The 15,746-nt window shown below is 38.0% G+C and overlaps 1 protein-coding gene across 1 annotated transcript; it reads left to right on the plus strand.

Moving 5' to 3' along the window:
• Window positions 1-1,191: 1,191 nt before the first annotated feature.
• LOC108992149 (protein TRANSPORT INHIBITOR RESPONSE 1-like) lies at window positions 1,192-5,082 on the plus strand. Its single transcript, XM_018966612.2, has 3 exons — window positions 1,192-1,888; window positions 3,170-3,662; window positions 3,821-5,082. The coding sequence occupies exons 1-3, from the start codon at window positions 1,425-1,427 to the stop codon at window positions 4,616-4,618; spliced, it is 1,755 nt and encodes a 584-aa protein (XP_018822157.1). The 5' UTR covers window positions 1,192-1,424; the 3' UTR covers window positions 4,619-5,082.
• Window positions 5,083-15,746: the final 10,664 nt, after the last annotated feature.

The raw sequence follows: 15,746 nt of genomic DNA on the forward strand, positions 1-15,746 counted from the left end.
TTTATTAAAAAATGTTTTTTAATAGTGATGAGATTTTTTTTTAATTTTTTTAAAATATTTAAAAATATTAAAAAAATGTATGTTAAAAATGAAAAAAAAAAAAAAACACTTCAAGTACACTAGCGGGAGCTCCCGGCGGGAGCCCCTACGGTGACTCTAGAAGGGTCTTTTTTTTTTTTTTTTATCCTTTTATTTCATTTAATTACTTTTTTTTTTTTAAAGTAAAATAAAATGTGTGGTGCCCGCAATATCCTCGCCCTCAGATCCAGCCGTGCAATCTGAATCATGAGATTCCACCACCCATCTCGTTACACATCATAACACTTTAATTATAAATAAATTTAATATATAATTAAAGTAAATTCTCGACAGAAAAAATTTAATTATAAATAATTTTACGGATTAATATATATATTTATTGAATATGATTAGTTAAAAAGTAAATTTGATTAAAAATAATACTAATTTAAATTTAAAATATAAAGATAATAACATTAATACATAAATTAACACACAAACTTACTTGTACATAACAAAATTCTTTCTTGCGACATAGATTAAATTGAGATTTAACTTATTAAGGAAAAAGTTTGATATTTTATTGCATAATATTTTATAAAATTAATTTCTATTTATATTAGAATTGTGAAAATAGTCTAAAAATAATGATCACTTCAATTAAAATATCTCATATATTATATTTAATACACATTTTCAGTTTTATTTAAAATGAAGAGGATCTTATTTAAATTTATTTTTATGAACATCATTACTCAATTATTTAACTTTCGATTAGAATGATTATTACAAAATATAGTTATTTGAGCGACATTTATTTGATATCTTCTATTTTAATTAATCTCATATATTATTTAAATAAGTAATTATTTAAAATATGTCATATAAAAAATATTAATTTAGTAACTTAGGATAAAAAATAATTTTATTTTATTATATTGATGCAACGTTATTTAGACAATAGAAATTTTTTTATTGCTATTTATAAAATAAAAACTTACACTTTATCAAGGTAAAAGGATGGTATAGATAGCATTTTCGTTATTTACGTTACAAATGTTTTGTGCGGCTGCCGTTCATAGCCAAAGGATAAGATGGCATCATAGCCGACCACGTGTCCGATCAGAACACATGCCTCGTCCTCTTTAACCCCGGTTAATTTTTTATAACCTCACCGGGGGCGGTACCAAACAGACTCCCTTATCTTCTTCTACTTCCAAATCCACTTATAATGTCAAAGCTCTCTTTCTATCTCTCTCTGTCTCTATCTTTATCTCTCACTGTCTCTCAGATCTAACTCTCTTTCTTTCTCTTAGCGTCTCTGTGAGTATTCAGAGAAAAAGAGTGTTGCACTCTCGGGTGGTGGTGGTTTTTTGGTTTGGGCGTGAACGACATCGTATAGGGTGATGCCGAGAATGGGGTACTCGTTCCCGGAGGAGGTGCTGGAGCACGTGTTCTCGTTCATACAGAGCGACGAGGACCGGAACGCGATCTCGGCGGTGTGCAGGTCGTGGCACGATATTGAGCGGTGGAGCAGGAGGCGGGTTTTCGTCGGCAACTGCTACGCCATCAGCCCCAAGATGGTGATCCGACGGTTCCCCGAGGTTCGGTCCATTGAGCTCAAGGGGAAGCCGCACTTCGCTGACTTCAACCTCGTCCCCGAAGACTGGGGAGGCTACGTGGCCCCCTGGATCTCTGCCATGGCCTCGGCCTACCCGTGGCTCGAAGAGATTCGGTTGAAACGTATGGTTATCACGGACGAGAGCTTGGAGCTCATTTCCAAGTCCTTCAAGAACTTCAAGGTCCTCGTGCTGTCGTCCTGCGAGGGCTTCAGCACCGAGGGCCTCGCCGCCATTGCTGCCAATTGCAGGTTAGGGCTTGTTCGTTTGGTTTGTTTGGGTTTTGTGTGTTTGGCTGTTGAGAAAACGTGAGAAGCAGGAAATGAAGAACTGGTTTTGCTTATTTGTTGACCGTGACGTTTACTTTATTTGGGTTGCTTTGTTTGGTCGCTGAGAAGATTTGTGAGGGGAAAAGGGCACAAGTTTGGATCTTTAATCTTTATGGTTATGCTGGATTAGCTTCAGTAGGAAAGCTCGCTTTTTAGCTGAGCTAAATTACTGAGTTTCCTTCGATTCAGTTAAGGGTTTTTAGTTTTGGTTTTTAGTTTAAACTGGTCCTAAATGCAGAGAAATCTGTTATTTCGAAAGTTAATTTTCTTTGCTTTAGCTACATTTCTGCTTCTCCGGTGCAGCATTGTTAGATTTTTGGTGTTTTATGGTGTTTCCCTCCGAGCTTTGAAGAAGGAAGACTTGACTAGTTTGCGGTTGTAATTTATTTAGTTGCTCGTTCACGATTGTCTCGATAGAACAAAAAAAATTAATTTGATTTCGTTTGCACGATGTGGTTTGCGTGTCTGGGATTTGGTTTATAGATGGAAGACCCATCATGGTTGGCTACGGTCACGTTGCTTTGGTTGCTCATTTTTTCGTTCTTCTATCTTGTAGATCTGTGAGGTCTCTTGTTTTTTCTTTTTGATTGGCTAACGTGGAAAATCTAGTCAAGATCACTTTCGTTGCCCTTTTTTTTTTCGTTTTTGCTGTTTTGTTTGTTTATGGACTTTTGCGACGTGGGATTGTTTTCAGACTTTTGGCTGACTATTTCTCGGAGAGTGTGGATTTCTTTTGAACTCGCCAATCATGTTCTCTTTTTCTTACTTTACATGGAGTTTTAGTCGGTATAATGGATCTTGATTTATTTCGCTTCCGCGTTGTTTGTTTTAAATTCTGTTCTAATTTCTTTTGATAAGTAATTCTGTTCTAATTTCTGAGTCTTCGATATGACTTATAGAGAACTTGTTTACTTATTTTCTTGGAAATTTTTGTTCTTGAATTGATAAAGTGTTTGTCCTTCTCGATGATGGGTCAATGAAAACGTTAAAAGAGATGAAGAATGGTTCCTTCTCCGAGAATCTTTATCGTTACAAGTTGTCTAAGAAGAAAGAGTAGTCTTTGTCATTACCAATGATATGAATGGTGAAAACCTTGCTAATATTTAGAGATACTAAACTAATTGTTAATATTTCAGTTCATTGTTAGACTGGAAGCCGTTCCATGGTACTCATTTTTGCAAGTGGCTTGTTGGTGCCCCGCAGGAATTTGAGAGAACTGGACTTGGGGGAGAGTGAAGTGGAAGACCTGAGTGGGCACTGGCTGAGTCATTTCCCTGATAACTACACCTCACTGGTGTCCCTTAACATTGCCTGCTTAGGGTGTGAGGTGAGTTTCTCTGCCTTGGAGCGCCTGGTGGGTAGGTGCCCCAACCTGAGGACTCTGCGGCTCAACCGTGCAGTGCCCCTCGACAAGCTTGCAAACCTACTTTGTCGGGCGCCTCAGCTTGTTGAGTTAGGCACGGGGGCATACTCATCTGAGTTGCGACCTGATCTATTCTCAAACCTATCAGGAGCTTTCTCTGGATGCAAGGAACTTAAGAGCCTGTCTGGTTTTTGGGACGTAGTTCCAGGCTATCTTCCAGCTGTTTATCCTATCTGCTCTAAGTTAACATCATTGAACTTGAGCTATGCTACCATCCAGAGCCCTGAGCTTATCAAGCTAGTTAGCCAATGTCAGAACTTGCAGCGCTTATGGGTATATATCCAATTTTATGGATTTTTTCTTCAATGTGTTTTGTTTGTCTAGTTTTGATCTTGCTTATTTATTTTATTTTATTTTATTTTGAGTGATGAGCACAAACCTGTTCCTGCTGCTTATTCATATTATGTCTATTTTTGAGGGCATGACTGCAGGTTCTTGATTACATTGAAGATGCTGGCCTTGTTGCTCTTGCAGCATCTTGCAAGGATCTACGGGAATTGAGGGTATTTCCATCTGATCCGTTTGGACCAGAACCAAATGTGGGATTGACGGAACAGGGCCTTGTTTCTGTTTCTGAAGGCTGTCCTAAGCTCCAGTCGGTTCTCTACTTCTGCCGGCAAATGTCTAATGCTGCCTTAATAACTATTGCCAGGAATCGACCAAACATGACCAGGTTTCGTCTTTGTATCATTGAGCCCCAAGCCCCCGATTACCTTACCCTTCAACCACTTGATGTGGGATTTGGAGCCATTGTGGAGCACTGCAAGGATCTACGACGTCTTTCCCTCTCTGGTCTTCTCACCGATCGTGTGTTTCAGTACATTGGGACACATGCCAAAAAACTAGAGATGCTCTCCGTGGCTTTTGCTGGAGAAAGTGATCTGGGACTCCATCACATACTGTCTGGTTGTGAAAATCTTAGGAAGCTGGAGATTAGGGACTGTCCCTTTGGTGACAAGGCTCTTTTGGCCAATGCTGCGAAGCTGGAGACAATGCGATCCCTTTGGATGTCTTCTTGCTCTGTTAGTTTCGGAGCATGTAAGCTGCTTGGTCAGAAGATGCCAGGGCTTAATGTTGAGGTTATTGATGAGAGGTCCCCCCCAGATTCAAGACCGGAAAGCTGCCCCATTGAGAAGCTTTACATATATAGGACAGTTTCTGGGCCAAGGTTTGACATGCCTGGATTTGTTTGGACAATGGCTGAAAATCCTGCATTGAGGCTTTCTTGACAGTTCTCCCCATGTGTTTTTATTCCCCAGAAATCAAGTGGCCCCTTGAACATGTGAATGAGTATGGCAGGTACATGCTCTATATGGTACCCAATTGTTTTGCCTTTAACGTAGTAGAGTGATATAATTGCAGCCCTAATTGGTGTGCAAGCAAAGATTGGGAGGAGGGTATACAGAGGCTCAAGGGCTCGATTGCCGCTAATTTTAAGCTTGGCTGAGCTATGAAATGCCATTTAGTAATAATAAATATGTCAAAACTATTGCTGTTGTATGTTTATCTAGTTAGAGAAGATCGTATTTTTTAGGGGTTCACCATGTATACTATTTGGCAGACTTTTGCTTGCATGTTTATGGATTCATATTTTCCCTGTTTTCATCAGGAGGTAATTATTTTGTGGACTAAGTTGTATCAATTCTAGCCTTCTGAAGAAATAAGATTTTATGTCCCAATACATTCCATTATTTGTTTTAGACCAATTTTTTCCATCTCTTTTTAAGGTCAATGTTGTGTTTATATTTCTAGTTACTGTATTCATTGTATTTCTAGTTTCTTCATTGAATCATGTTCTCCCTGCGGTATTGTATGAGAAAATCCCAGTGCATGTATTTCCCATGGTAGTCACTAATGCCTGACAATCCCGTGGTATTTACTGTCTTCAACACTTACTCTTGGACCTTGCCCACTGTGTAAAAGCAGTAACTTTTGTGATGACATTGTCAACACATGGTTCATAACGGTCGAAATTACCTGCAAACCCTTCTCCTTTCCCAATGCAAACCTCCACTTCTCAGGTTTTTACCACTTCTGACACAACAACGATAAGATTACTACCTTCTTACCATCTTTTTATACCTTCATTTCTTTTGTCCGGTTCTTAGGCGAATTGGATATGATACCTTTGTATCCGACTCGTTTGTGTGTAATGGAGAAGATGCTTGTCTCGTGCTTGTGGGTGAAGCCTGTGCAGGTTTAAGACATCTAAAAGATTGGATCGTTCATTTATGACTGTTCAAAGGCATGTGAGAACACGTGGACCTGTTCTATGATGATTACCCATGATTGCCAAAATTTTTGTCAAAAACAGTGGACTTAACGTACGGTTCTAGCTCTTCAGTGTTGTATCCTCTTTAGTAAGTTGTACATATGGGAGAAGACATTTCAAAAGTGTAGAAAAAGAGAATGGGAAAACAGGGAAAGTAGCTTAAAAAGTGAAGGGGCTGCTAGCCAAACTTTAGCTAATATCATAGGTTGCTCTTTCTGAGTTTCTTTTTCTTACGTCCGAAAAAGAAGAAGAAAATATGAAAGAAAAGGTGATAAAATAATTAAAAAATGACAGTTGCAGTTATGAGTGCTTGATCGTCGTGTAATTATTTAAAAAAAAATATTGCAACTATATGAAAAGAAAATTAATTTTTTAATAGTGAATTTCAATCTTTTTTAAAATGACTACATGACGTTTACGCATTTCATGACTGTATGAAATATTGTTATAAAAAAATTAGTTTAGAGAGGGAAATGGTTGTTTAGTATCGTACAATTATGTCTGAATATTGAAATAAGATGTGATAATTTTAAATGAGTTAAATAAAATATTAATTTTTAATATTATTATTGTTTTGAGATTTGAAGAAGTTGAATTATTTATTATATTTTGTATTTTGTATATGAATCTGAAAAAATTATAATAATAAAATGAGATAAAATGATTTTTGTATTCAAACCAACCCTTAGAAATCAAAATCATTAACTGTAAAAGCTTGAAAATGGGGAGTTAGGGGAAGATGACATTGTTATCAAAGTTTTAGCACTGCAGGAAAAAGGGGTATAAAGATGGGGAGTTGAGGTATTTCAAGCCTCTGGTCTGACTCTCTCTCTCTCTCTGTATGTGGTACTTTCAAACAAGCTTTTAAGACATTGCACATTAAATTTTTACGAATATCTGATCATCAAGCAAGAGCTTTGTCTCTCCAGTCTCCAGCAATATGTGGAGTGACTTACGGAGGAGGACAATCAGGTAATGAACTTGCAGCCAGCCCCAGCAATTTCACTGTCAGTTTCATACCCTCTGGAAAATGTTCTTAGGAATGGTTACTTTCACTTTTATTTGGTTCGACTTCGTTGGAGAGAGAGAGAGAGAGAGAGAGACCTCGACTGGAGAGCCACGTGATAGATTCGGTGACATTGGATGGTGTCCACAACTTTTTGCTACATTCACGCTTTGCTTTTTCTACACCACCACCTGGTAAAATGACCCAGCAGCCATGAGCGCTCCCTCTCTCCCTCTCTCTCTCTCTCTCTCAGTTTGAATATGGAATAGGTATATTCTTTGTCTTGTACTGATGTAGTATTATTTTATTATTATTATTATTATTTTTAATGTCTGAAATCTGTTTAAGGTAGGATTTTTCGAATCTATCTCAGCAGAATAAATTTAGGTCTCTTAAATTTTGAAAAGAGTAATACTCTAAGATCAAGATTTTTATTACTTGAGCCAACCCCTGGGATAGTATTATTTATTATTTTAACAAATAAGAATTAATTTCAGATCCGTATATATCATAGCTATGCTATTATTTATATTATCTATTTAATTGAGTTTTGTCATTTATTAATATTGTGCATCAACACGATTTATCGTGGAATTTATTATAATTATAAAAAAATAAAAATATTGATACTTTTTATTAATGTGAGATCCATGAGGTGTTGAGTGTGTCAAATAACCCTTTCTAAATAGTTATTTTCTAATTTGGAATTAAAAAAATATAAAAATAAATTTATTTCCCAAAAATTTGTGAAAATGAAAAGAAAAACAAGAACAAAAAGATAGCAGGACAGGAAGACGGACAATAACATCACACAGACACCACACCCCACCAGACTGACTCAACAAAACCCAAAAAAGAAAAAAAGAAAAAGGAAAAAAGAAGAGCTGAAAGAGAGGGGACCTGTGTGTGAAAGTGGATGGCATAATCAAATTGCAGACATTTTATTGGTTGATGATGGTCACACGTTTTATGTTGATGATGATGATGATGATGATCATCATTTATATTCTCTACTTGTAACTATTATTATGATTTCTTTTGCTGATTTCATCACTCTGGTTTTATTCTTTTACCCCACATTCATTATGATATTACAATTACTTATTCATGCTTGTGTTATAAAGTTACTAGGGTTCATGAGTTAAAGTTGCAAATGGTTCAGTTTATGGATGGCCCCAGACCTTTGGTACCAATTACCAAGCCAGTGACTATTAATCAATCCTAAGTGGGAATTGCTGTATGAATCTCATCAAATCTCAAATGGGGTTCTGAGACTGATATGTGCATCATGATTCTGGCTTCCTCCTAACTTCTGAGTTACAATGATTATGGTATGAGAATAGCATGGAAAGAAAGAAACTTATGTATTACTCCCCTTTATTAATATAATACCCAATACATCACTGATACTGATGCAAGAGTTTTTCACGTCCTCTAAAATGTCTTTTAAGCAACTCTAGTCTATAAATCATACTTAGCACCCATGGATTTGAATTGATGTGTGTTTAAGTGCAGTAGGGTTTATATTATGTGTGGAATGATTCTGTTTCCTTCCACTTCAGAGTTCGATCGATCTGTTTCCATCTAAGGAATATATATATTATATTTGGCTCCATTTTAGCACTCTTCCTACCCTGAGCAGGACCAAATGCTACTTGGCAATCTGCCATGGTTAACTCTTTAGAGTGAATGTTCAAATTCAGAATAGTTGAAATCAAACACTCATGCAGTAAATATTCTGATATCCCTTACAAATGTATGGAGCTTTCACTTTGTATCTGTAGCTATGTGGGTCTTTCTCTATCACATTTCGTTGTCATGGTGGGCAGAGTGCATGTATTATGATTCCTGTCCCTGAAGGTGTCTGTATTTGGGGCCTGCCAGGAGTTATGGCTCTTATACCATTGTCGCCTCAGATGCGAGGCATGAAATCTACAGGTTTTCTTTCACTTTGATTCCAGAAAGGAAAGAAACAAAGAAAGACAGGCTTTTGACCCTACTCTCAGAGTTTGGGCAGCTAAGCAGCCCATCTGGGTGGCTTTGGGCTCAACTTTTTTTTATGCTAAAAAGGGAGCCATCATAACAAAAAATTAAGAAAATATATTTGTAATCGTGTTATTATTGTATAATTATTTTAAAAAAATAAATAAAATATAAGATCTATATAAAAGAAAATTAATTTTTTAATAATAAATTTTACTCTTTTTTAAAGCGATTACGCGGTATTTATGCATTACTTCACAGTTGTATGTAAAATTATTCCAAAAAATTTGTTGGGTCCTTTCATTTTTTTTTAAAAGGATTTGTTCGCCCACAGATTATTACAAATTAATTAGGTCTATTCCAGAAGAGTTGGCAATCCGCGTGGTTCTGATTTGGACGTAAAATCTTTTCAAAAATTAAAGGCCACCGTCCACTGGAAAATCTTCACTTGGTCATGTAGAAAATTATAGCATGCAAACAAGTTAGCAATCAGCTTATGTCAATGGTCTTCCTCTCTTCTCATTGGAGCATACTGGAAGTCATTGGACGTAATGTTCCGAGAAACATCATAGTAGTTAAAGTGAGCGGAAAATAGATGCGTTTCGAGAATGTTCTAATTAAATGAACCGCGTGAAAGTCAAGTAAATATTTTTTTTTCCCCCAAGACTTGATTTTCAGCAGATAGAACAATCCCCGCCATATTTCTGAGACTTGGTTTCTTCTCGATCGGAAGAGAAGGGACTACTGGAGGAGGTTCGTGTTTGAAGAGTTAATTTGGTGACGATGGGAAAGCTAGTTTGCTCGGAGTTAGAAGGTGGTGGTCCGGATCTTTCGGGACTGCTCGTGGCGTTGGTGATAGCTATTACTCTCATGATCATCTGCATGACTCCACCTCCACGCCGGGCTGTAGTTGCTGTTTATCGCTATCATTGACAGCTAGCTAGCGTTCTTGGCCAGACATCGTCCTCGTCCAAGCTAGCGTGTTTCTTGGCGGTCTGAGTTCACTTCTCTCCAAGCTGTCTGAACTTTCTTGGTTTAGTTTTTGTGTTATGACCTTGATGAATTGTATATGATAGCTGGTTTAATTTTAATGATGATATTCTTCATGGCAAGGATACTGCTGCAATGTTTTACCACAAAAAGCACTACTATCAATTTAATAGAAAGTTTTTATAATTACCATCATTATCATCCCGTTTAAACCTGTTTTAATTTGATGTTGTAATGATATTATAAATATATATATCTATATATTTATATGGATTAACTCACTCAATGAGGAGATTTAAGTTCTTGGTCTTCTGGAGAGAGAGGGATACCATATTCCCCCGAATCACGTTACGATTTATGGACGATGGAAGACGGAGCACATAAAGCATCAGGTATCAGGACTGCTTTGAGCAGAACAGACTAACAATAGAATATATGTATATATAGAGCATCATGGAATGGATTAAATGCTCACTTAACTTATGATAGTGATGAATCGAACCACTACAGAACAGTTTGAATACAGATCTGCAGCTTCTCTCCTATTTGAAATCATATTTTTTCTCATCAATTGTTCAATTAACGAAGGAAAAGGAAAGGGGTAAAGGGGCAGGGGAAGCAGGGTATTTTTTTTTTCTTTTTTTGGGTTTATTGTTCTCTGATCTTTTTTCCCAAGAAATATAAACGAAAATATGCAGCACCATCTTAATAAATTCAGAACGACTGCAAAAGATAGAATATTTTCAATCAGTTTTTGGTAGAATTTTGAATAGTCTCTACAAGAAGGTCGATCCCGTGCTTCATAACAGGGTGGCCAAGCCTCCCTCCCGTCTTCTTGAGCTCTTTTACCTGGCAGCCTTCCTCCTAGTTTCAGTCCTTGGCATTCTCTTTCTGTTAATGTTTCGTTTCTTTGAAACTGTGTATACCGTAATTCTTGCTGTTGTTGAGGTCTCAACCCACTATCGGAGAGAAACAGAGGCGGTGGAGAGGGGTGAGAAATCTGAGTTGGGAGTGAAGAAACACATATTTCTCCCCATAAAAAGCTTAACTCATCTCATAAAACTGATTGTACAAGAGAGGATTGCTAATTGCTTATAAACATGTCTAAGATCTTGTCCACAGCTAATGTGAGATTATTCCTCAACACCCTCCCTCACGTGCAGGTCAGTATTTTTTCTGGTCCTTGTCACGGGATAAATAGTGTGGGCCCCCATTCGTCCTGTGGCAGACTCTGATACCATGAAGAAACACATATTTCTCTCCATAAAAGGCCTAACTCATCTCATAAAACCGATTGTACAAGAGAGGATTGCTCATTGCTTATAAACATGTCCAAGACCTTATCCACAGCCAATATGAGATTATTCCTCAACAAGGAAATCCTATTCGGTTTTTCTCTCCATTTTTTTAAGAAGAGGTTTCTCTTTATTGGAATTGCATGTGTTTTATTATTAGAAAATGATTTAATTTACAATTTTGTTATTATTATTTTAGAATTATATATATATGAAATTCAAACTCATCTTTATATTTTTCAAACTATATACTTGGAAAAGATATATTTTTAAGTTGATGATGTAGCTTTAAGTTTACGCCGGAGGGAAGGAAGACGGTGGATCAACCGTTGCATAAGTTGTGGATTAGAGTTAAGGTAGAGCCAAGTGTATTTAATCGAGTGAAGACATCGGCAGAAGATTCGGTTAAAGCGGTTGAGCCACCACTAGCTCGGGAAAATTAAGGTGGCACACATTTTTATCTCACTAATTAACGATAGATCACACATCTTGGCCAAATGCCAATCCTCCTAGTTTGAAAGAGAAAAAGAGTGGAGTTTCGAGAACGAGAATCATATATTTTCTCATTTATTTTTATGAGTAAGAAGACACTAAGACGCACCCACTACACACCACACACTCAGACGACTAGCGTGGTCCTTCCCCCATTAAAGAGCCACGTATCCAGTTTTAGAGTTATTCTATTCAGTAGCCTTATAGTGCCTACAACATATATTTGTTGAATGAAAAAAATATAAAAAATAAAAATAAGTGTATGATATAAGACTGTTGAATATAATTTTTCTAAATTTTAATATATATGAGAGCTTAATTCTAAATTTCTCACTAAACAATTCGTACACACCAATATTCATTTATTAATTATTAGGGACAATATAATAATATATCCCCGAAAGTGAATATATTTATTAATTATTAGAGGGGTTGTTATCGGTTATTCAGTGGAGGGTTGGTGAAATTAGAGACTTGTCAATCAATGTTGGCCGAGATTTTAATGGTATCACTAACTTTTGCCTTCGTTTAGTAGACTTTTCAAAAAGAATATTTTCCAATTTCAACATTCCATACAACTTTCAAATTAAAACAAAAAAATAATTTAACTTTTCAAATTTTCATCAAATCATTTACATATATTCTATTAAAAAGTACAAAACATAAAAACCAAAATAATCTATACAAAACCCAAAACAAAAATGCTTTTGATATTTTTATTTAGAGAAAACCATTGTTGAATTGACACCCTCTAATTAATATGCACCACGTAAGCATCTAAATTTTATTTTAGAAGACCCCACCACATTAGATTACAGCAGCTCTAGTCATATCATTCCTCCGGCCTTCAACGCAATATTACTGATCAGACTCCTTTATCTCTGGTTAAAAATAAGAGAAAATATAAATATTAGCCTACTCTTTATTGAAGCCGCCGCACACTTAATGAATTGAGTGAAAAAAAAAAACCTGTGTGGTGTGCTGCGGCTTTCGGCTGATGCGCAGCACAGCCCTAAAAATAAATCTCCCAGCCCACCTCAGTCCGTTAGTTTCGTCGGCTCCGTTGCCTAGCCCACCTCAGTCCATCGAACCACTGTAGGTTCATCGAACTATTTGTCAAATTGTGTTATAAATCTACTAGATAAAACTTACCCTTAAAAACTAGTTTACAAGGGAATGGTGCTTAGAGGTTTATAAACCATCAACCAATCTCATATTTAATCGATGTGGGATCGTAACAACCACCATACTCTGCAGCCGACATCCATGGCGATCCCGACGCTCACACAGGCTGGCTGTGCGCTAGATCTTTTCCTAGGTCCGAGCGAACACTGCCATGCTGGCATCACACCCCGTGCCGCACGATTACAACTGTCGCAACATAGCCTTAGACGTAGGGTGGCTTTGATACCATTTGTTATAAACCCACTAGGTAGAAGTTACCCTTAAAAACTAGCTTACAAGGGAATGGTGTCTAGGGGTTTATAAACTATCAACCAATCCCATACTTAGTCGATGTGAGATTGTAACAAACTGCTTCCCGTTGTTGGAGACAATAATACTATTGGGAATGCTAAACCTACACACGATACTCTTCCAAAAAAATATAGTGATGGTCTTTTTTGTTATAGTTGTGAGAGACTCTGCTTCCACCCATTTAGTGAAGTAGGCTATTGCGATGACTAGACTAGATTTGGATAGTAAAAATAATTGAGAAGTGTTGAGAATATTTGTGAATATTAGTGAAAAAGTAATAAAAAAATAATAATATAATATTTAATAGTAGTAAAATATAGATGAAAAATAGTGAATAGTAAAAAAATAGGTGAAAAGTAATAATAAAGTAAAAAATAGTAGTGAGAGTGTTTTATCCCACCTTTCCGTGGCGGAAAGGGACCGACTAGATTAATCCCCCATTTGGCAAATGGCTATGGGGCCATAATAGAGAGCCGTTTCTCAGGCAGACCGTGTGGAATGAAAGCCTAGACCTGGTATTGAATGCACTTTTTTACAAACTATTTGGCATCTTTTAAGGCGTTGGGCCAATAGTAGCCCACCCTGATGGCTTTTCTTGCTAAAGCCTTTCCACCTGAATGGTTTTCGCAGATGCCTTCATGTATTTCTACCAAATCATATTGCGCTTCCTCGGGCGAGATGCACCTTAGCAGATGGGTGGCGGAACCCTTCTTGTACAGGATTCCATCAACTTTAACGAATCGCGTTGCATTCACTGTAACTTTCCTTGTTGCCTTCTTCCCCTCCGGAAGTTTACCAGTCTTTAGGTATTCCGATATTTCCTTTGCCCACTCTAGCCTTGAGGGTGCGACGTGGTTCACTTGTGCTCTGATTGCTGGGATCTCTATCACCCTCCTTTCTACTTCCCAAGGCAAGTCCGTGTCATCCCTTGTAGAGGCTACTTTGGCTAGCCTATCCGCTATTGTATTTTCTGTCCTTGGTACTTGCTCAAGACTAAAATAAGTGAGTTGGTCGCAAATTTCTAGCACCCGATTTATGTACTTTTTCAGTCTTTTCCCTTTTGTGGCGTAAACCCCAATTACTTGGTTTACTACTATTTGACAGTCAGCTTTGACTTCGATCTCGTTGGCGCCTAGAGTCTTCGCAATTGAGACTCCTGATATTAGGGCCTCATAATTGGCGTAATTATTGGTGGTCTTGAAAGTAGGCATGGCCATGTAGTAGTGCTCCTGACCTGCCTCGTCAACGATGTAGATCCTTATACCTCCTTCCTTCTGGCAGGCGGATCCATCAACAAACACTACCCAGGCTTGCCCCTTTATTGCATTTCTGGGCACATAGTCGATATCAAACTCGTTGAGCTCCATCGACCATGTGGCCAATCTTTCTGAACTGTTCGGCTTTTGTAGTATTCTGCCGAAAGGGTGCTCTGTCAATACTTTTATTGGGTGAGCCTAAAAATATGGTCGTAATCTCCTGACGGCTGTCACTAGTGCAAATGCCAACATTTCCATCCATGGGTACTTGATCTCGGCACCTCTTAGCGTACGGCACGTATAATATACTGGCGCCTGTGTTGTTTCCTCTTCTTTGATTAAGACCACTGACATGGCATGGTGGGAAACCGCCAGGTACACATATAAAATGTCTCCTTGATTGGGCAATTTTAATAGGGGCGGGTTGACCAGATATTGCTCTAGCTCCTGGAAGGCTTTGTTGCATTCCTCATTTCATGGGTGTGCTTTTCGCAAGACCCTAAAGAAAGGAAGACACTTGTTTGTTGACCTTGATACGAATCTATTCAAGGCAGCTACTCTACCTGCCAGCCGTTGGGCGTTGTTAATGCTTTTTCGAGGCGTCATATTTAAGATGGCGTCGATCTTTTCGGTGTTTTCCTCAATACCTCTCTCTAAGACAATAAAGCCCAAAAACTTTCCCAAGTTAATCCTGAATGCGCACTTCGCCGGATTCAACTTCATCATGTATTTGCGTAGCACCACAAAGGATTCTCTAAGGCCTGCTAGGTGCGGTAGGTTCCTTGCTCTTCATTAGTAAGTTGTTGACGTACACTTCCATAGTCTTCCCAATTTGATGCTTGAACATCCGATTGACCAGCCTTTGATAGGTTGCCCCAGCGTTCTTCAAGCTAAAAGGCATCACTCGGTAACAACAAAGGCCTCTGTCGGTGATGAATGCCATTTTCTCCTCATCTGCCTTATTCATTTGGATTTGATTGTACCCCGAATACGCATCCATGAAGCTCAACACTTGTGTGTCCTGTCGTGGCATTTATAATGATATCGATTCGTGACAGTGGAAAACTGTCTTTGAGGCAGGTTTTGTTGAGGTCAGTAAAGTCTACACAAATTCTCCATTTCCCGTTAGTGTTTTTGACTCGTACTACGTTGGATAACCATTCTGGATAGTATATTTCCTTTATAAACCCCGCCGCTAAGAAATGGTCTATCTCTTCAACTATGGTTGTGCACTTCTCCGTACTTAACGATCTTCTCTTTTGGCGTACCTTTTTGGCCTCTAGGTTGACGCACAACTTGTGTTCTATGACGGTGTTGTCAATCCCTGACATATCTTCGTGGCTCCAGGCGAACACATCTTGATGTTCGATCAGCAACTATTTCAATGGCTCCCTGTGTTGTTGTGGGAGCCTCGTCCTGACCCTTGTCGTGGTGTTTGGGCATTCTGGTTGTAAAGTTAGTATTTTTAGCGGTTCATTTGCTTTGACCTACATCAAGTTTCTCTCATCTCTGGATTCTATGTCCTGGCCGACTTCTACCAAGGGCGGGGGTGGTGACCTTTTGTTCAGACTGTCCTCTGCGCACATG

Source organism: Juglans regia, chromosome 11, assembly GCF_001411555.2.
Source record: "Juglans regia cultivar Chandler chromosome 11, Walnut 2.0, whole genome shotgun sequence".
Classification (NCBI taxonomy): Eukaryota; Viridiplantae; Streptophyta; class Magnoliopsida; order Fagales; family Juglandaceae; genus Juglans; species Juglans regia.